This window comes from Octopus sinensis, linkage group LG2 (genome assembly GCF_006345805.1).
Source record: "Octopus sinensis linkage group LG2, ASM634580v1, whole genome shotgun sequence".
Classification (NCBI taxonomy): domain Eukaryota; kingdom Metazoa; phylum Mollusca; class Cephalopoda; order Octopoda; family Octopodidae; genus Octopus; species Octopus sinensis.
The window spans coordinates 183,136,385-183,158,836 of record NC_042998.1 but is presented as its reverse complement, the minus strand read 5'-3'; the positions used below and the strand labels follow the sequence as shown (position 1 = coordinate 183,158,836).

Sequence of the window (22,452 nt, the reverse complement as noted above, 5' to 3'; positions counted from 1 at the left end):
TGCTGCATGAGGGGCCATCCCTGCACAGTACCTGCAGGCACTCATAGACAGCATGCCGACCCGCGTAGCAGCTGTCATTGCTGCCAAAGGAGGAGCAACAAGATATTGACTAAATTTCACGATTAATAACAATTATGTGGTGTGCTGGGATATGTTTTAATACATTTTTGATTAAAAACGAGTTCGTTTCTGATAATAAGTTAATTAAATTAAGAAAATGTAAGAAAATGTAGAAATCTGAGAAGTGCTAATTAATTTCCGACGCAAGTGTAGTTGTTATTTAGAGTAGAAGAGTAGATGGGAGAATTAAGTTAGTATTTTATAGTATGCTGCAACATTTTTGACAGTATATGATAACAATGATTATGATTATTTCTAATATAGGAACACGACCAATAATTTGAGGAGGGATTAGTTAATAATATTAAATCAGTTCATAAATGATACTTTATTTAACAAGGCAAAGCTGACCTCGGCGAGATTTGTACTTTGATGTATGATGACATGACTAAAGCATTTTGCCTGATCTCTAATGCTTCTACCAAACCAATGTTGCTTATAATATAATATTATTCAAACTCAGAAGAAATGCAACTAAACATCACAAATCTAAAACAGTCACTGACTACAGACTGTTGCATATATCATGTGATACTGCATGAAACAACCCGTAGCAAATAATTATTGTCTTACATGTGGATTGTGTTACACACTGACAGAAAATTAAAGATATTTTAAAATGTACTTTATACTGAGACTATATGCTTACACTTTTTATTTTCATCTGAATAGAATGATGAAGTGAAATATTAAAAGTACTAAAATAATAAGAAATTGATTTTAAAATCACATGAAATATAGAAAATAAGTATACAATATTAAATACTTTTGCAATAGAAACATTTTCCTAATCTCAATTTAAGACTGATCCAGAAGACTAGAGACAAAATTCTGAACTAACATCCGAGAAAGCAAATAATTTTACCAAAGTTGGTAAGAAAAAGAAAACTTGTTGACTTTGCTAGTTCTCTAAATTGGTATTTTAGACTTCTCAAATTTAGAGATTGTCTTTGAAGTATTAATTTGCAGTGCAGTTTTCTCAGCCTCAAACTCTGGACAGAGATAATGTATTAGAAATTACATTTTTTAAAAGTATACTCTTAGATTATAAATGAAAGATGTCTTATATCATCCTTAAAAGAGTAAGCAATCAGTTCTGTGCAAACTGATCATATACATTAATGTAAAATGGCATCCATGCACTTTCATTTAAAACAATATTTAAAAAAAAGATGCACAATGAATATTTATGCTCTCTGGGTTCTCTACTCAATAGTTAGCATCAAATGGATCTAAATCTCTAGTTATCAATAACCATATTATGCTTTTCATTCTAAGCTTAGCTAAAATATTGCATAATATTTCTTTCCAAAGACAATTCGCCTTCTGGCTTATCATATCAAATAAAAATAAACTCCAACTTTTCAAACATTGCATTTATCTCATCAGTTTAATAAATGTTTGTAATTCTTCATGTATTGGACAGACAATACTCCTATGCACAGACATAATAGAAATTAAAAAAAAAAAAGATAAACTGAAGCAAGTAGAGTTTTCTAAAGGCACAAGTGAATATCAATTAACTAAAATCTAGAATCTAAAGAAATTGGTGATGGTTTATGTTGGAAACAATTAGTCTAAAAGAGAGTTTCTAGAAACATTTGATGAGTTCAATTACTGTGAGGAATGAAGAATGTAATGTTTTGGGCCCTTGTCCTTTGTACAATAACAACTGTAGAACTTTAGTCAGTAGTACAGCGGCATAAACTACAGTCAAATTGCACTCTGGATAACTCATCACTACATATTAGAATATGCAGTTGGTTTTCAGTTAGGTGCAGGAATGATAAACTGAAACAACATATCAATAGGTCAACTTAGTTGTTTGACTAACTACTTGCATACTATATGCTATTGGTTTTGCTCAATCAGAGTTGACATGGGTCTATGTAATTTGGTCACTTATGATTAGTGTCAACTTACCCATCATTTAACAGTGACTTTCCTATCTTATTTTCAAGTACAATATTTTAGAAATGATTTCTGCAATATATTTGTTTTTGGTTAAAATCAGTAATGATCGATTTGATAAGAGGTAGGCTTGGCTTCTATTGCAACAGCAGCAATTTTATCACTACAGCTGATATCTCTCTATGATACTGACCTCTTTAAAAAACAACATACTTACCAACAGTTTAAGATATCACAACTCATTCAGTTGAAAAATACTTTTGAGTTAACAAGAAAAATAAAAGCTTGAATGTCAAGAAAATGATACAGTATAAAATCTTATTTTTCATTGTCCTTAACAGTCTACTTGGAAAGAAGCCATGCAATAAAATAGTTGATTCACTGAAGGTCATGAAAAGAATTAAAATAAAATGCAACTAGAGCTGTAAATAAAGAAAACATAAGGAAAAATCCTTAATAAAAATGCATTCCAGTTAAGAATGAAAGTTTGGGAGAGGCTATCACTTTCATGTGTGTAATCTAGAGATTCCAATGCTTGTTTATGTGTTTATATGTGTTTGTGTCACAAATTTTATATAAGATACTCTCTTATATATTGTGGCTTATTCAATCTGGGAACAGACATATTACTGTGTTCATGTATTAAATTTTAGTTTGCAAAAGTTGATACAAGAATATATGACAGTTTAGGTTGAAACTTAACCTAGAGCAGAGTTATTTTACCAATTACATTTCTATATTTCTTTCATATTAGCCTCATGATATTTTTGTTTTTATTTCCATTATATTTTGATTGACAGGTTCTGATTTTTTTTCCAGGTAACAAACATTTACATATATATATTGCTTAAGGCTAAAGTTGAACTTATTGTTACTCACAGCAATATTTTCTGTGAATCTAATTCCTATTAGGATAAAAATTTGAAAGTTGAATTGTAATTCAATGATATGAGTATGTATTAAAATATGTTACTTGAAGATTAAGAATATACCATATAAATAGTTCATATATAACAGTATAACAGATGGAGTTAATAGTGTGTAATCAAACATTAATAATTATATTTAAAAATCAAAAACAAAGCCATACATGTTAATAGAATTCATATATCTATAGTTTATTTAGTATATCTGTATTATTATAATTCAAGATTAACACTGACTGATACAGATATGTGGGGTTAAAGTGATAGACCAGTTGACAGCATCATTAAAGTTTTGTCTAGACTGCTTTTTTTAATTGTTCCTTTGTAATAAGAAATATATATAAAATTGTTTAGATATCTCTCTCAACTGATATCTGTTATTTCATAATTGGCTAATGAAAACTTGGAAGGATGTCTAGTTATAAAACACATGTTCTAAATTTTCAAAAGTCATCTTGTGGAGAAACTTTTCTTGAATATTCACATGTTCATTGACATTGAATTATATTAATTTTACTTTCATTTCTTGATTTTAATAACAAGTCTTGGTTTGAAGTAGATCCCTGCCCAAAATGTTGAACAGAAATCCATTATTAACAGCTTTTTCTCAATGCAAGACATCACTACTTTCTTTAGACTCAAGCTTTTGAGTGCATATGCTGACAATGGTGTCTTTACACCGTTTTACCTAAAGTGAGAATTTTTTTCTCTGTGATAAACTGCAGTGAAATCGCCTGTACCAGTTGAAATATGTCCCCAAAATATTTGAACTGATCTAAGGTTTGTATATATATATATATGTATGTATGTATGTATGTAAATATGTATAATGAACTATATGCCTTTAGCAGCTGAAATATGTGACAAACATATTTCAACTAATCTAAATTATGATTATACGTAAACACTGCTTAGTACCATTACTCTGATATTTTTCTCGATCAAGTGATCTAGCGCAAACTGGTCAATGTGTTGGCTGAATTATACATAAAGCTATAAGCTTTATTTTGTTCATTCAGAGTTGCCCTCTTCATTACATCGTTTGCTGCTGGAATCTTTGCTAGTGTGAGTCTTATTATTCTGTTACCGATTTTTGTTAATTGTTATACTGTTTTGTGGATTCCTGTGTGAATTGAACGTTCAACATCGTTATGTGGCGTTTTCACCCTACGGGGTGGAAAATTGTTAATTAATTATTGTGAACTTTGCCCGGTACAGGGTGAAATATTTTTTTCTATTTTTGTCATTTGTGACAGAATGTGTGTGCAATTTTTTACATCGTTGTCTGTAAAAACGATATTATGTTTAAAAACAATAAATGGAATTTGATTTAAAATCAAATAAAGATTCCCCCTCAATGCAGGAAAGTGTTGAAGCAAATGAAAGTGAAAAACTGAGTTTTTCAGCAGCCATTGAGGCAACTTTATAGAAATGAATGTATCAAAGGAACAACTGTTTAAGTTCAGAAATCTAATAAAGAAGACGGGAAGTGACACTAGACTCTTGTCACCACAAGAGATCATACAAAGCCTGGCATCTAAAACGGTGATCTATAAAATTTACAGCAAAAAGGAGAAGAAAATAATGCCTACAAAAAAATGAAACAGTGGAAAATTGTCTGGCACCCATATGGGACAAAATTGTGTACATAGGAAAAGGAGAAGCGCTACAGTGGAAGCGCATTTTAAAGATGTCGAAATGGCAAAGCAGATATCAACTCAAACATTAGAGAATGATGAAATAATCCTACTTCCGACATATTTAGGAAGGAGGACAGCAAAAATTACGATAGAGGAAATACCAACCAGGTACGAAGTGTCATGGTTGGCTGCTGCGGTTATCTATGATGCCAAAGAGGAAATAACTATACTACAAATGAGAAGGAGGGAGGCCATTAATTGGAAAGGTCAAATCCTGGAAATTGTCATACAGGCCCCAAATGAGGTTCTGGAATCAAATTCAGATCGAATCTTTATAGGAGAAGGACTAAGTGCCCGTGTTTCAGTGGGAGGTCAAAGACCGAGGTGTTTTAAGTGTGGCAAGAAGGGACATGTAAGGTCAGACTGCGAAAAGGTAAAAAAGACAAAAAAAGGTAGATGTCCCTCCCCTAAAAGAAAAAGGTACGGAAACCAACAAGGAGGAGAAGAAAAAAAACTGGGAAAACCGGAGAAAGAGACAAACAAAGAAGAGGCAAATAAATCACAGAAAACAAAAGATGGCGATAAAGGAAGTCAACAAGACAAAACGGGAGAGATGGATTACACAGTTGTGACACATAAAAGAAAAAAAGCCGCAGCCCCTGACTCCCCTCCCATAACAAAGAAAACAACTATCACATACACAGGCACACAAGAAAAAATTCCCCAGTCCATTCTCAAATCGAAACCCCAGACCAAACCCCATCCCCAATCAAAAGAGAGATACATATGGCTAGGGTTTTTGGAGGACACTGCAGGTGTTCATATATAAGTGGGTACAAGACATGCCAGCCCATATTAGGCTGGCAAAAGTTATAGATGATGAACTGTACGAATCATGTAAAAAAAGATATCCCAATGATTTGTTGGATGTGACTAAAGAATTGGTCCAGAAAATACTAGAAGTTGCACCCCAGAGAGAAAATGAGGGAGCGACTGCCAAAATTAATGCAGCCCCTCCCCAAAACGTAAAAATGTAAGCTTATTTTGCTGTTCTAAATTCTTCCATGGAGATTAAAGCAGAGTGTATAAATGCACATGGCTACCGAATAATTGTCATATATTACATTTACAGATAAATTCCTCTATTTACATAATATCGAGGTCTCTTTCATTCTTTTGTTGTCTTACCATATATATATATATATATATGATATGGGCTTCTGCTCATGGATTATTAATGGCCTGTTGGAGGTAAATTTGCAATTTCATGAATTTCTTTGTAACATGTGGTGTTATGTTACTTTGAATAATGAATATTTTCATTGCAATTTGTTTGTTTCAGTCAATTTTAGATAATATATAGGTTTTTAGTTGAAAATATTAGTTTCAATCATTTCAATAATTAAAGTGAATTTTTAATAGTTGGTTTACAATTAGACTGTTTTAATTGTTTTCATGTTTTAAATATGCATTTTCGTAAAGATTTGGATGTTTTAGCAAGTTTTATATTATATTATTTATATGTTTTAGATGAAATATTTCATTGATATTGATTTATGCTGGTTTATTCCTATGTCACATTGCTTTAAGATGACTGAAGCCAGATAGTTCAAGTGATTTATTATTCTGCTAGTTTACGTTTGGTTTATTTTAATTATGGTTTTGTGTTTGTAATGTATGTTATATACCACAAAGAAGCAATAAGTATTGGTCTATGTTCTTTGGTAAATTTATATGTTTGAAGTTCTAGTCTTGTTATTCCTTAGGTTATTATTGTTTTCTGCTTTATGTTTTGGTAAAGTATTTTTGACTAGATTAAATTTTTTTTTATTCAGTATACTTAGTACACTAGTGTACTTTAAGTTCTATAATCCTAGAGGTAGCAATATTCTTTTGAAGATATTTTGCATGGTCACAGTCAAATGAATGAAACAAATAAGAGAATAGAAAAGAATAAAGAATATTTAATTTCTGTGCTTTGTAGCTATAGGTATAAAACAATTTATGCCTGAGATTTGATGTTTGATTTCGTAATAATAAAACAAAATGGAAATATAATGGACATATTACACTAATGTTGTTCTTTTTTCCTCTTGTCTGTTAATTCTTAGTCATAATTTAAGTCTTTAATGTTGTTGACATTGCTGAATTGAATGGTGCTGCCCAGGTGTCAAAACCATAATGATATCCATTAGGCAGCTGAAGCTTGTTGCCTGTGAATCTTTTACATTTTGTATTCTCATTGTTCTAAGTTGTCTTTCATTCTCATGGGACTGAAGTTGTTAAGAAGTTCTTGCCTTCTTAGTTTATGGTGGTAGTGTTGCTTATATTATACCATACTCCACACGACTGTCCTTCATTGGGATTCTAATTATGGCTAAGGTAATATTTATTTAAGGGTTTCTAGTTTATGGAGATTTTGATGCACATACATACTCATATATATGCACGTGTATGTGTGTGTGTGTAGCATATATGTATTTATATTTTAGGCCTATGTGTCTGTATATACATGTATGTATATATACATTCATACATACACACATATATGCGTGTGTACGAATATGCATGTATGTAAATGATATAAAAATGAACAAGGAGAAATAATTCAGAGTTGCCAGTGGTATATTTTGAATAACAAAATAAATAGGGGTATACTATATACAAAGTAAATTCTTCAACTATCTGAATTTATCTTTGCTTCTAAAGATAAAACAATCATTTGGTGGCAATTGAGATCAACTCCATTTGAGAAGAGGATATGGTCTCAAGAATAAAGAATTTTCTAAAATTAAGATGCCATTAAGGAAAAGACAGTCTGGTTGACAAGAGAGAAGACAGTTGTGGATGTGTTTTGCCTCAACAAAGATTCTCTTCCCTTCATATTTGGAATTAACCCCACTTTCCAGCCAGTGACTACTCCATCTTTGCTGAAAGCAGAGATAAATTTAAATGCTATATAGTATAGTATAGTATAAGGCGAGCTGGCAGAAACGTTAGCATGCCAGGCAAAATGCGTAGCTGTATTTCGCCTGGCATTATGTTCTGAGTTCAAATTCCACCGAGGTCGATTTTACCTTTCATCCTTTCGGGATCGATAAATTAAGTACCAGTTACGCTCTGGGGTTGATGTAATCGATTTAATCCGTTTGTCTGTCCTTGTTTGTCCCTTCTGTGTTTAGCCCCTTGTGGGTAATAAAGAAATAACTATATAGTAAAGTATTTAATATACCTTTATTTATATATATATATGTGTGTGTGCGTGTATATCTCTATGAGTGCAGTTCTTATATACATGTTACAGTAGAGAAAAGCATTATATTGCTCAGTATTTTTAAACAAGTGAACAGGTTTTCTCGAAAGTTTGGAAGCCCTTTGCACCAATAGACTAAATAGGTGGACAGTGACAATGAAATCTGCCTGCTGGTTTGTAATCCTGATGATTCTACCCCAGATTTAATGTGGTCATGCCTTTCACCAACTCTTAACAAAACACAAGCTCATATAGAATCTCCTATGATATCCGAAATATAGATGGTTAAGAGAGGGTGATCCCATGGGTGATCCCACCCTCTCTGAGTCATTCATATTCCTTTCTCAGAAACTAGGTGTTAAACACCCATTCTCCTTCAAATAATAATCCTATTTTTTGTTTCTAAGTTTTATTGATATTAAATTATTTTCAAATAATTTGTCATCTGCTGAATCTAAGGGGAGCAACTTGTTAGCTTAAAAGTAAATTACCTGTTCGTGGATGAGGTTGCACATAACAAGAAGCAAATACTTCTATTACAGCCACTTAAAAGATGATATGAATGTATTCTGGTTTTTCAAGAATAGCTCTCTCAGGGATATCAAATAACCAAATGAAACATTACCAGGCTTGAGTAAATATATTACTATATGTAAGTCATATACACCATTCTACTGTGTATAGAGTTCTCTCTCCTTGTCACAAGCAATTCTATTACAGTACATACTCAGATGCACACACAAGAATATTTAAATTTGCTTTCTATCTTAGCATTCAGAAAAAAAATAATCAAAAAACAAAAAAAAATGCAAAGAAAAGAGGAAAAAAATTAATAATAAAAAAAAATAGCAAAATTGCACACACACACCACACCACACCACACACAAACACTTGCACTATGAAGTACAAGTGTGAAAGTAAAAGTTAGAGGAGGTAGAAAGAGTTAGTGGCTTCTGTTTCAATTACATAGTTATCCCCTTTGTAGCTGCTCTCCTCTCATTGTTTCATTGAGTATTTCTCTCTCACCCCTCTCCCTCACATGTATTTATGTGAGGAGGTGTGGTTCATAGCCAAATATACATACACACACATCAATGATGAACATGCAGCTATATGAAATAGTATTGATGTATTATTTAATAATAATCATACAAACAAATGATTTCACATCATATTTCACATAGGATGTGCACATTTAAGATCTGAGGATGACTACACCTAAAATAGCTTTGGATGAAGTGAGTTCTGCACATAATACCTTTGACGAAAGGGAATAGGAAAATTAACATTTTTTTAAGGAAAATGTATTTTAATTATTACTAGCAGTATCGCCTGGCGTTGCTCAGATTTGTAAGGGAAATAACTATATAAGCATTTTTAGAGAGTTACTTCCCTTATATAACCCGAGCAAAAATCATTAAAAATGCGGAAAAATGATGGTAAATTTTTTTTTAAATCGTAGACTCATTCTAGACGCACGCTAATACCCAGAAGGGCTCGATATGAATGACGACTATAAGATACCCGCTTTTGGTTAAACTGCACTGCAAAATGTGGGAGTAGTTAGGAATCTAAATCGGAGGAGACAGAGTCTCACACACACAACTTCAATTTTATATATAAAGATGTGTTAACAGTGTAACTCAGTTGATATTTGAAGAGTTATATTCCTGATGAGAGAGAGAGAGAATGAAAATGGAGGGGGACAATTAAAAGAAAGGGGAGAAATAAAAAAGGAGGGAGAGAGGAATGAACGTTCAAAGAAATGATGTGATGATGGCATGAAAGAATGAAGTGCATGGGGAGCTGACCATGAGAAGTCACAGGGAATGAAGAAACATTGGTGTTGACTTGCCTATGGCAGCTTAGACCAGTACTTGAGAATGTACTTCTGTTTGTGTAAGCCAGGTATAACTGTCTCAACTTGGCATTTAAGTTTACACTGGTTGTGCAGGAGAATTTAACTATTCATTACTTCTTTTCTAAGATCAGTCCACATCTTCTACCATTGGAATAAGACTTGTATTTCTCTAATAATCGCCATCGGATACCGTGTCATAGTTGGGGATCTCCTTCAGAGCCCATATGTGCTTGGCCAGTGTAGTGATGTTCTACTTCTCATAGCTTCTGAATCACACATCATTCAGGAGCTACTTCACGTCTCTCCCTTTTTTCTGCCTTTTTATATCGACTTCTACCCTTGCTTCTTCTCTTGCTGAAGACACAACTCTTTTGTCCATGAGTTACATCCTCTGCATTATTAATATGAAATTGATATAAGTATTCTCCCCTATAAAAATGCTAATTTTTTTTATTCACTTCATCGAATGGCTTTGCATGCAGAACTCACTTCCTCCACACCTGTCATTGCTATGTTTCTTCATAGATCCTAAATGTGCACATTTGTTGTCTATCAACCATCTGTGAAACACCTATGTGAAATCATTCGTATTACTACATACATACATACATATATATCATAACTATTGATGTAAAATAGTAAAGAAGATGATATAGTGTGTGATGCATATATATGCATAACAATAAAAATTATATGACAATAAAATATGTACATGTTATATATATATATATATATTTGTATATATACATAAACATTCATATTTATGCATAAATATATACATTCATATATATATATATACACACATATACATTCTTATATGTATATACACATACATGCACACTCACATATAATACACAGCATATATCTACATATAATATAAATGCATGTGTGTGTATGTATGTATAAGGTATATACACACATGTATATCATCTTCATCATCATCTTTTAATGTGACCATGGAAGATGGATGACAGATGATTATATATATATATATATATATACATAAATATATATTAATGTCTGTTTTTATGTTCATTTATAATAAAAACAATTTTACATTAATTTCAAGGGTTACTCTATACTTTTGTAAGGTACAAATTTATTAATCTCTGGCAAGAATAGTTTTGACAGTGACAGCAAAGTTTTGACCAGCTAAGCCATCATCAGACTGTGTGTATGCATGTACACACACACAATAAGAAAGAGAGGGAACTGGTAATAGGAAGGACAACTAGCAGCAAAAACCATGCTAAAAAGGATAAAATGAATGAAAGACATGTGGAGTCCAGAAGCCACACTGAAGCAACCCATCTAGAAGAGTACTAACTCTAAAATGAAATCTCATACAGAGCAGAGTACATACAAAGAAAGTCTCTACTTCCAGTTGTATGGTAAAATGCTCCCAGTTTACACTACAAAGTGGCTGGTGACAAAAAGCGCATTCAGCCATAAAAGCCATGCCAAACAAAGAAAAAAATAAATAAATAAAAATAAAATAAATTAAAAACAAATGATTAAATAATACATGGCCATTTCCTCTTTAGCTATCTTTACCAGATAACAAAGTACTATGAATGGAAGCAAGATACTTTGAGACTTGTCCAACCCATAAAGCATGAAAATATGGAGATGATAATGTTAATAATGGTGATGATGATGAGGAGGATATGTGTGTGTGTGTGTATGGCAAGTTTTACTGGATACAACTGATATCATGTAAACCAGTAAAACCTGTTAGTTTATTGAGTTGTGAATAAACTGGCACTTCCACCAGGCTAGCCTGGTGAGGAGGGTGGCTACCCAACATAGGGTTAATAACTGTCAAGCATTAGGGACTAAGAAAACAGGAATAAACCTGCTCAAAAATCCCAAAGCTGGCAGCAGATGGTTTGGTGTACCAAATAGCAGTCCCATACATTATTTGGTGTATTCCAGTTTCTGCCTGTGACATGCATAGATGTATGTTTGGTATTGCTACACAAACTCTGGCAAAGGAACTTCACATGTGATTTGCTGTCCTTAAGGGTAGGGGAATTCAGCATCAATCTAGTTGGGCTATATTACCTTCTGTAGCATGCATCCTTTTGTCTGACATGTGCACATGTTCAGGTTACAGAATTAGGACTAGAGAGTGGGGAAGGGTCCTTGCAAACTTATTGCATTTGAAACAAACAAACACTTTGTAAAGGTTGTTCATTAACAATGCTACATATTTTGGCACTAAGCACTCTCACATATCATTCTTGATAGGAAAATCCAGTATATACATATATATATGTAGGTACATATTATACATATATATGGTATATATATATATAATTTAATGTATACAAGAGAAATACATGAGCTACTTCAAGTTTCATGCTAGGAAAATGTAGTGTTCAGATAAACTTTCACTCTCACTGAATTCCGTGCTTTTTTTGCTGATTCTATCAATAGGTGAACATCATACTATATATATATACAAGTCTGTGTGGAAAGAGGTTGTTCTTTTCTAGAGATATTTATCCAAGTGTACATTGGTTTAGCTCTATATCAATTAGCAATACTGGAAATTCTACATGTGCATATGTACAAGTGTTTATCATTTGTTCTTCTTCAATATTAGTACTTTACACTTTTGAATTTCCAGTTGTTGCTACAGATGTTTCCATCTTTTCGATACAGGAGAAAAAATTTTAGCAATACAAAGAAAATGGAGAATTCATACACAGAATAATCAATATATATATATATATATATATATATATTATATATATATATATACATACATATATAGATATACACATATATAGATACATATATAGATATACACATATATAGATACATATATAGATATACACATATATAGATACATATATATATATATACATATCTATATATATATATATATATATATACATATATATATATATATATAATATATATATATATATATATACATACATACATATATAGATATACACATATATAGATACATATATAGATATACACATATAGATACACACACACACACACACATATATATATATATATATATATATATATATATATATATATTATATATATATATATGTATGTATGTATGTATGTATATATGTTATTGTTCCATTGTTTAGAAACTTGAAATCTAATAAATTTTAAATATGGAGAAACCTTTAAAAAAATGAGGGCCAAAAAGAAGTTGAGATTCCATGCAACAGAACACAGCATGAATATGTAAATATATGTGTATGTGTGTCAGTATATTTACATATACACGTATATGTACATATATCTATTTATCTATCTATATATCTATATCAAAATAAGCAGCAAGGATATCCAGAGGTAATGCAATACGATTGTTTCATGCGACTCCATTTAATTGAACAATGCAATCATTACATCAATTTAAAATGTAGAGCAATCTTCAGCTGCACAAAAACATAGAATTTAATTAAATGGCTATGCCACTTAGAATGTCTATCTGTTCTACCCCACCCCAAAATGATACTACCCTCTGTCTTCTCTCAGATTTGATAATCTAGTCTATAAAATTAAAACTTCTCCCCACCCTAGTTAAAACTAAATAATAGAAATAATCAGTGAAAAGCAGTGTCTTCTTTGGAAAAAAATTCAGTTACAACTGTGATGTTGGTAAAACATGTTCTTTGTCTATCTCCTTATCCTCTTGGAGATTTTGGATAAAATAATACTAATGTGTCCTTCAAATTTAATTAAATTCTATGTTTTTGTGCAGCTGAAGATTGTTCTACATTTTAAATTGATGTAATTATTGCCTTGTTCAATTTAATGGAGTAGCATGAAACGATTGTACTGCATTACCTCTGGATATCCTTGTTGCTTATTTTGATTTTAATTACCTTATTTTGAAATTGTATGGATAATACCATACTAAATTCTGGTGCCCCAACTTAAGTACCATATTCATCTAAATCTATATATCTATATTTATATCTATATCTATATATATGCACATACAAACACATATATACATGCACTCACACATACATAAGATAAACACACTCAGAAATCAGCTTGATGTATGCTCAGAGTTCAGAATAGCCATTAGTTAGAATTTAGTAAGTAGTGAATGCACAAAATGTAAAATTATGCAGTTATGCAGGCTTATTTGTCTGAACAGTTACCTCTTCAGGTTTATCTGGAAGGTCTATAGAGTCATCAGTTGAGAGATATTGCGAACACGGCCCCATAGCACAAATTATCTAACAAAAGAAGATTCATATTATTTTGTAGATGGAAATTTGTGCTGTTTAAAACAAAACAAAAATGAAAAATAAATAAATTAAAAAAAACCACAAACTGGAACTGCTTTGTGGAACTGAAAAGACAATAATAATTGGTAAAATAAATAAAAACGAAAATGAAAAGGGAGATCACTTTCACTCCTTTTCTTTCTATCCACCAGTGAGATTAGTAGGTTGTTTTAGAACCTAGGAATTTAGAAACTCTGAGGCTTAGATAATTCATTTTTAACTGTTGAACTAGATAAAGATATAAATAATATAATGTAAATAAAACAAGTAAAGTTCCTTCCTGAGTCATATAGACTCATGGGGCTTGTTTCCTGGTTTCCAGGGTGTACATATTCCACACCTGGACAGGATGTTGGTCTGTCACAGGATTACTCATTTTTGTCAGCTGAGTAAACTGGAGCAATGTGAAAGGACGTGTTTTGTTCAAGAACCATTATACGACAGTTGTTGTTTTTAGTTTCCATCTACCAAATCCACTCACAAGGCTTTGGTTGACCTGGGGCTATAATGGAAGACACCTGCCCAAAGGCACTGTGCAGTAAGACTGAACCAAGGCCATATAATTAGAAAGCAAGCTTCTTAATAACACCTTATTATATATATATATATATATAAAATGCTATGTATATATATGTGTGTGTGTATACACACACACACATACACATTTATTGGCTTAATCAGATGTATAGTTAGGGCCACTGACTCTCTTCAGGTCTCTGAGACTAGTGAGAAAGAGAAAGGAATTTATCCCAAAATTGAACTTTTGGATTATAACAGAATGGTCAAACCAAATAATCAATTAAATCTGCAATCCAAAACAGACAGTCTCTCCCAGAGTGCTGTCACATAGTTTCAATCTACCAAATTTTATTCAGAAGTCTTTGATTGATTCAAGCTTAAGATATAAGACTTTTTCAAAGTATTACACAGCAGGTTCAAATTGAAATCCACACAATTGAAATACAATCTTCTTAATCTTTCACTTGTATGCTTAGAATTGGAGAAAAGTATAAATAGTTATAGTTTAAACTTTTGTAACAATAGAAATATTTTGTACATGTGTAAACAAATGTTTAATACATTCAATTGTAGTCAGATGTGCTAAGACTTATTGCTGTAAGAACTGTCCAGGGGAAAACTTCTCTTAAACATGTGTAAATACATATTTTGTTTTGGGCTGTGAGTGACATCATTGTCATTAGATCACAAGATGCATGCATTTCTGTGTCAATCTGTTCTGTCAGCTATGAAAACTAACTCAGTCCTTCACAACCTCTGTAAACATAAAGTATATTTATGAAAACTGCAAGTGGAATTTTGATCTTGACTGAATTGAAAAATTTAGAAACATTAATTTTGTCTAGTCATTTTTTATTACAATTCCATTCACATGTAGGATGTCATATAGGAATATAAATTGATCTCAGTACTTGACTGGTACTTTATTTTACCAATCCTAGAATGTTGAAACAAAGTTGCCTTCAGCAGGATGAATTAAATTTTTTCTTTTTTATACAGACTTTATATGAAAATGTTATTCAAATGTACATTTTTTAATGCTTATTTTTACCATACTATTTCCAGTTGGATACCTTTCTTACTGTCAACGTTTTTGCAATAAAATTAGGAATGTCAGCCTGGAGGTCAAGGTAAGAAACTTAACACAATATCTGAAATAGTATGGATTAAAACTTGACCCCGAAAGTCTATAACTCATCACTTTAGCCACACAAAGTGTTTCTAACTTAATTGATATTGTAATTCTTAATTCTTGATAGTCTAATTCATAACATTAATATTTAAAAAAATTTATAGATAATATATTTTTACTTAATTTTTTATATATAAATCTTATTTGGTTCTTATTTTTATAGAAAGCAATATTGAATTATAGAATTATCCTATGCTGATTAAGGATTATAATAAATATTTCAGAGTATTCAATAAGTGAGAACTTTCAAAATATGATTTCTTAGAGAAAATGATATATACACTTTTACATCCACGAGTTTCAAGTTAGTGAATTTATGGGATATACAAAATAAATTCTACATATTCTAATCCATACATTCGATGAGTATTGATGTATCTAATTATTCATAAAACACTTGGATATTCAATGATAGTCTTTCACACAATATTCAGAAAAATTTTCTTCCCCATGTTTCAACAGCATAGTCATTAAACATAGACCTTCATTGCTTATGATGACCATATATCTGCACATACAGGTCTGGGTAAGATTTTTTTTTAAAGGAAGGCAGGCAACTGCAAATACATTTAAATCTTCTCTCTCCATGCTACTGATGTTTATCCCAGGAAACAGCTGTCAACTTGGGCTTGGCACAAGTGTTGTCACAAGAGTTGATAATGGAATGCAAAGAATCAGATAAGATACTGCAAGGTATTTTGTCCAATCCTTCAAGAATTTCTTCAATCTATCACTTTGGATGATTTTTTTTATCTACCTTGAAAGTATGACTGTCTCAAGGTCCAGTCCTTGTTACAGTGTGGTGGCTTGTGTGATTCAATGACTGAGAGCTAAGCCAGTGGGGTACAAGCTTCTGGTAGGGCCTCCCATACTAGGTACACCAGAGGAGAGGGATCAGACTAAAGTGGACTACTTCTTTTCAAAAGTAAAAATGGGTTTGCATAGCTCCAACACATCGATGACAATTCAAAACCTACAACACCTAGAAGAAAGCCTTCCCTCAGGGATAGGCCATGCCTTAAGGAAAAGATGACCCAGAATCATGAACAATAGAGAAAGGTCATTGATGACCTCTGTTCCATTAGGAGTGGAGAGCTTAAATAAGTCAAAAGTACAAATAACGAAACTGACTTCAGCAGGCTTTCGACTAAAAGTGCAAAGTGTTGGAATAAATACCTTTGCCAGTTTGTTGCCGAAACATTAAAATAGCTACAACATAAATGTTTTTTTAGAGTTTCACTTGCAGGATGAAAATTCTCATAGGATTACTTCATTGACTAATGATATTTCTATAATAACTAAATGCACTTTATATTATTGGTATCTAGGTAGAATCTTATAATAACAATTACGAGCTTATCGTATACAGTACTTAGGCATACTACAACAAATATAATAGAATATGGTCTAATTGTCACACTGAATTCCATTCAAACCAAACATATCAATTATTGAATGACAAGGGAATAGGAATTACGTCATCAACTTCATTAGCTTACATGTATTTAAATTTTTTCCGAAATAAGATGTTGCATAAGCACTCACCTCTGAGTGCACTGTTTCTCATTTCAGAAACAGCTTCATTTAATAAATTAATAATATGCTTTGTACTCAGCTAACGTTTTATTCTAAAGTATAAATATATTCATAATAAATCTCTGAACGAAGTGTAAACAGTAGCTGCATGACAATGTGAAGTATATTTGCCACTTAAATGTGGCTAACCACTTTAGAGTAGATGCTACTGTAGCTTGTAGCCCCAGGAGAATATCTTCTCCAGCTGTCTATTGACACACTTTCTATGCCCTATCAGTATTTGCAAAGGGAAGCCATCCTTCCCATCATCGATCTGATGTGATATGCACGGACCCAAGTTTCTGAGTATTTACCCGTCGTCAGCGCACGACAATCACTGGTCTTCGATGCAAAGGGATCCCAATGCAAATACATATATCCTTTTTCCAGTGACGAAAAGTCACTGATCTCGAAAAAGGGTAAACAAGCAATAATAAATCTCTGAACGAGGTGTAAACAGTAGCTGCACGACAATGTGAAGTATATTTGTCACTTAAATGTGGCTAAACACTAAGGGTGGATGCTACTGTAGCTTGTAACCCCAGGAGAACATCTTCTCCAGCTGGTTAAATGTATTGAATTTTAACAGCTGGTTATCAGTATTGCTATGCCTCAGTGAAATCATAATGTATGTATGTATGTATATATTTTAAATGATTTATAGGGAAGACAGGTTGTATTGTAAGCTTTATTTAGCATGACAATTGTTTCGGCTTACATCTGCAGATGTAAGCTGAAATGATCTTCATGCTAAATATAGCTCACAGTGCACTATTTTCCCCTCCCTATCATTTAAAATATACTAAACATGCACCAAGGAATTCCTTATGCAGATCCTGCTACGAAAGTGCAGTACCATGGATGACACTTGGAAGCTGTAAGTGGTGAGTGTGCCCTCAAGGCACATGACAAGGGGCATACCCAAAACAAGGTTTGGATATTACATTTTAAAGTATTGTATCTAAACTTGAATTTTAAATATAACACACACTAACATATGTATTTATTTATTCTGTGTAATAAACATATGAATTATCATTAAACGTTTGAATGGATACTAAATTCTGTTGTTTTTTAAACATGTATCATTATGGAAAAACAGCATGTTTGTGTGTGATTCAGAAAAAAAAAGGAAAAAAGAAAAAAACAAAAGAGCAAAGTATGGCAAATAACTAATTGATAAAATCAATAGAAAATCACTAAAATATATTTGGTTCCTTCTTTAATTTATGCTTTGCTTTTTTCACCACTTTTAAATGTTCAGTTTTGCTAATGATATTAGAAAGTCATGTTGCTGTAGTTTGTTGCAAAGTAAATAAATAATTGAAGATAAAAAAAAACTAAAAAGTAAATAAATGAAAATTAAAGCTACAAAATTTGAAAGAGGTGAAAATATTTTCTTGCTGATATTCATTGATAAAATATACAATAGTATAATAAAAATAACAACAACAACTAATAATAATAATAATAATAATAATAATCATAATGATAATAATAATAATAATAATAATAATATAATAATCATAATAATAATAATAATAATAATAATAATAATAATAATAATAATAATAATATTATTCATCATAATAACAATTGAATACAAAATTAATTACCTGGTCTGTAGCTAATAGAGGGAATTCTTGTGATGGGTTCGTTATAACATAACGTTTTGATGATGGACTTTTCACAGTAGCGCTAGTATCCCGGAACCGGTAGAGACCAATACATAATATGCCAAAATTTCGAAGAGCAGCTAAAAACAAATCTCCATAACGGCCACTTTCCTGAAGAATAATACAACAATACATGTTCATTTGTTGATTACTTCACAATATGTATTGAATACACTGTAATTAGCACCATGAGATTTATTTGTAATTTCTCATGATTTAGTCACTGCATAGTTCAGATGGAATGTATTTATGGAAATGATGAGGTGAGATGGATATACAGTAGGGTACAAGGAATCAGAGCATATATTTTGAGCAGATCTCTTTAATGAAGATTGTTGCCATTGTTCAGCCTCAGGTCAACCCTGATTGAGGAGGCATATAGTGAAAGATGTTCAAACCATGGCCACCATATCTTTTTGAATATCATAGATGACACTATTATTGAATGTTTTCTTTTCATTCTTAAAAGACAGTTGTAAGTGATTTGAAGAAGACTTGGCTGTTTTTCTAGCAGTCTAAGTGGTTATGCAGTGGAGCCTTTCTTGGCTTCTGTCTTAAATATGTGGTGGATAATGTATAATTGATCCCATATTTAATGATAAAAATTTCAATGCAACCTTTCTCTCTGAATGTGAGTTTCTGCAACAGAATTTGAACTCAAAAGAACATCCCTCTGTTATTTAGTGTCATAGATAGTAACTCATGTGCCACCAAGTTAAAGTATAGTGGACTTTTGAGAGCAAAGTACCACTGCCAAGAATCCATTTGAATAATGATGCTCGGATATGAGCCATCAACTCTGAATGCAAAAGGCCACAATTTTACCAACTAGGAATATATTAGGCAATGAGCTTAGGATTAAACCTATGACTGAATTAGCTCATCTCCTTCACATTAATTAAAAGTACAAAGAAAAAGTTTACATACATATGCAAAGATGACAAAAAAACAATTTAAAAGAAATTAAAATGAAGATTATGTTTTAGCTTCTGGAAACATTCTATACAACTATTAGTCTTGGGACTATATAGCTGATAGCACAGACATACACAATGTAAAATCACAAACATATGACTCACCCCATATTGAGCTAGTGGCCCTTCATATAATGAAATCTGTGCAACTCGACATCTGTCTCTGTTAGCCAAGATACTTGGAGTGCTGTAACCACCTCTCATTCCTGCTCCTTCAGCCAGAATCTGCTCTAGTTCTGGAGTAGCACCACCAGTAATTAAGGTTCGGATCAATGTTAGTGCATTATCGTTAAAGTAACTCTGTCAAAGAAATGGAAGAGATTACATTTTGGCATAAATATCATTGCTTTACCAATATTACAACAAAGGGGTATTGCAACATATCAATTAACATTTTTACAGATGTGTAACAATTTTATTGTAGTAGTGCATGCTATAGATATCATATGATCTACAGCATGTAGAATCTGTTCTTTTCATGTTATAGATCTTCTTGCAAAGTGACCTGGACAAAATGAAGCAACAGACTGCTGACTGGTGAATCAATCTGGCTGTAGACAAGTGCACCACTATATATTTTGGGAGGAAAAACCCAGGAATTTACCTACTTCCTTCACAACATCTGCCTTATGAACATGACATTGCTAATGAACATGACATTGGCATTATATGTCAAACAGATGCTGTGTCCATCTACTGTTATGATAAAAATTTATAAGACAGATATATTGCATCTTTTCTCTGGTTCACCTATGATTGTTATGATAATGGGACTAAATAATACAGATTGAATAATACAAATATGTAAACTATAGAACTGACATCTGAAAGACAAATGTACACAATATGACTATTAAAACTTATGATTTGAAATAACAACTTCCACACAATATAAGTGCAAGCATGGTTAGGTGGTTAAGAAGTTTGCATCACAACTATATGGTTTTGAATTTGATCTCATGACACAGTATCTTGGGTAAGTGTCTATGACTGTAGCTTCAGGTCAACCCAAACCGTCAGAGTGGAATTTAATAGCTGTTAACAGTGTTTTAGTCTATTGAAGGGATCATTTCTGTTCTTGAAGGGTAGACTTGATCAATCACCTGTATTAATATCACTACCTGGTTTAGGAATCTGCCATAATACAAGCATTCAGGTCAGGCCACAATACAAGCATTAATCTGCCATAATACAAGCATTAAGGCCACCTTTCCTCCTGCCAATTTTGGAGGTCCTGAAAAGAATGGTCAACACTACTGTTTCTTCTCTAAGTCATTAAAGAATATTTTAAATAAACTAAACATTCTAAAGACAAAGAAATTGTTAAAAAGAAAGGAAAAGCCCATATTAATCCTTAGTTGCCCTAAAACAATTATAGCACTTGTCTTATGAAAAACAAATGAGGAACATTGTTAAAGACAGATCCAGTTCCTATTGTGGCAACTTGCTTAGTCATGCAATTGATATGAACAAAATTTTTATTGTTCATTTACAGTTTAAGAAAGAAACAAAAATTGGAAATGGTTAATGAATTTTTAAGACTGTATACTTTCAAGATTATCTATAAGACTATTACATGCTAATGCAATAGAACTTATCAGATAACTTTAGAGGAGAAAATGTAGCAATTACGTGACTATATGAGCGAGACAACATATTTTTCAATTACAGTATATGCTACAAACCTCATATATCATCTGATTTTAGTGGCAACTACAAAGATAAATTAATACAGTCCTGTGAATGTTAGAACTATAGAGCTAAATATGTTTATCAGTCATGTCCAAAGTTTAAAAAATGTGTTGTATGAATTACTTTATAACAGAATCAATGTGCTATAATAACAAGTAAATAGTGGTAAAATACATACCGTACTCATTAGAGAGTCTAAAACACTTACTGCAAATGCAGTACCGCAGGCAAAAGGCTGTGTCATATAAAGTTCAGTATCTGGGTCATCATCATCATCTTGGTCCAAGAATTGGACGTTAGAATCATTAGCTGGAGAAATCAGGAAAATCAATCAGCTAAAAATTCTTTCTTTAGAGAATAATAATAATAATAAAGAAAATTAATTGATTCTTACAGCATTGAATATCTACTCTTTGCATAGGAAGAGGGCCAATTTGAAGCTCATAAAGCAAGGAACTGCTTCTATCCATTTTCTATCATGTAAATGGGGTTTCACAAGAGTTTATAACAACTCACTGGCCATATTAATGATTGGAATGATGCAAGTAGAGAAGAAAACTCTCACAAATTGTTTGTAAGGAATAAACCCTGACAATTAAACATCTGTAAGCCTTGGTTCTTCAAAGAGAGAGTTTACAACATGGATAGTTTTTATTTTTGTCAGTTTGGCTGGGTGGAAGCAATTGTTCTGTCTTTTGAAAACCCTCTGAGACCAGCAAAATTGCTGGAGTTGATGCTGCTGGTATTTCATAAAACTATCATTTTAATGAGTAAAGGCTAGGGGAGTTTGCTAGTGCAAAGCCTGGGGGTGAGTGAGTGAAATATAGGTGATG

At 32.1% G+C, this 22,452-nt stretch overlaps 1 protein-coding gene across 16 annotated transcripts in view; it reads right to left on the bottom strand.

The window, feature by feature from the left end:
- LOC115228444 (calcium-activated potassium channel slowpoke) overlaps positions 1–22,452 on the bottom strand; it is a 334,128-nt gene that overhangs the window by 22,975 nt on the left and 288,701 nt on the right. For 14 of the 16 annotated variants that reach the window (XR_004997920.1, XM_029799032.2, XM_036500503.1 and 11 more), the window contains 4 exons: positions 21,798–21,928; positions 20,033–20,227; positions 18,894–19,064; positions 13,863–13,940 (listed from right to left, as the gene is read on the bottom strand). Coding sequence is in view for 15 of the 16 variants with exons in the window: in XM_029799032.2 (XP_029654892.1) it covers positions 13,863–13,940; positions 18,894–19,064; positions 20,033–20,227; positions 21,798–21,928 (575 nt within the window). In the remaining variant the exon portion in view is untranslated. The remainder of the gene's footprint in view (positions 1–13,862; positions 13,941–18,893; positions 19,065–20,032; positions 20,228–21,797; positions 21,929–22,452) is intronic. The other 2 variants (XM_036500508.1, XM_036500510.1) reach the window with 1 other exon arrangement.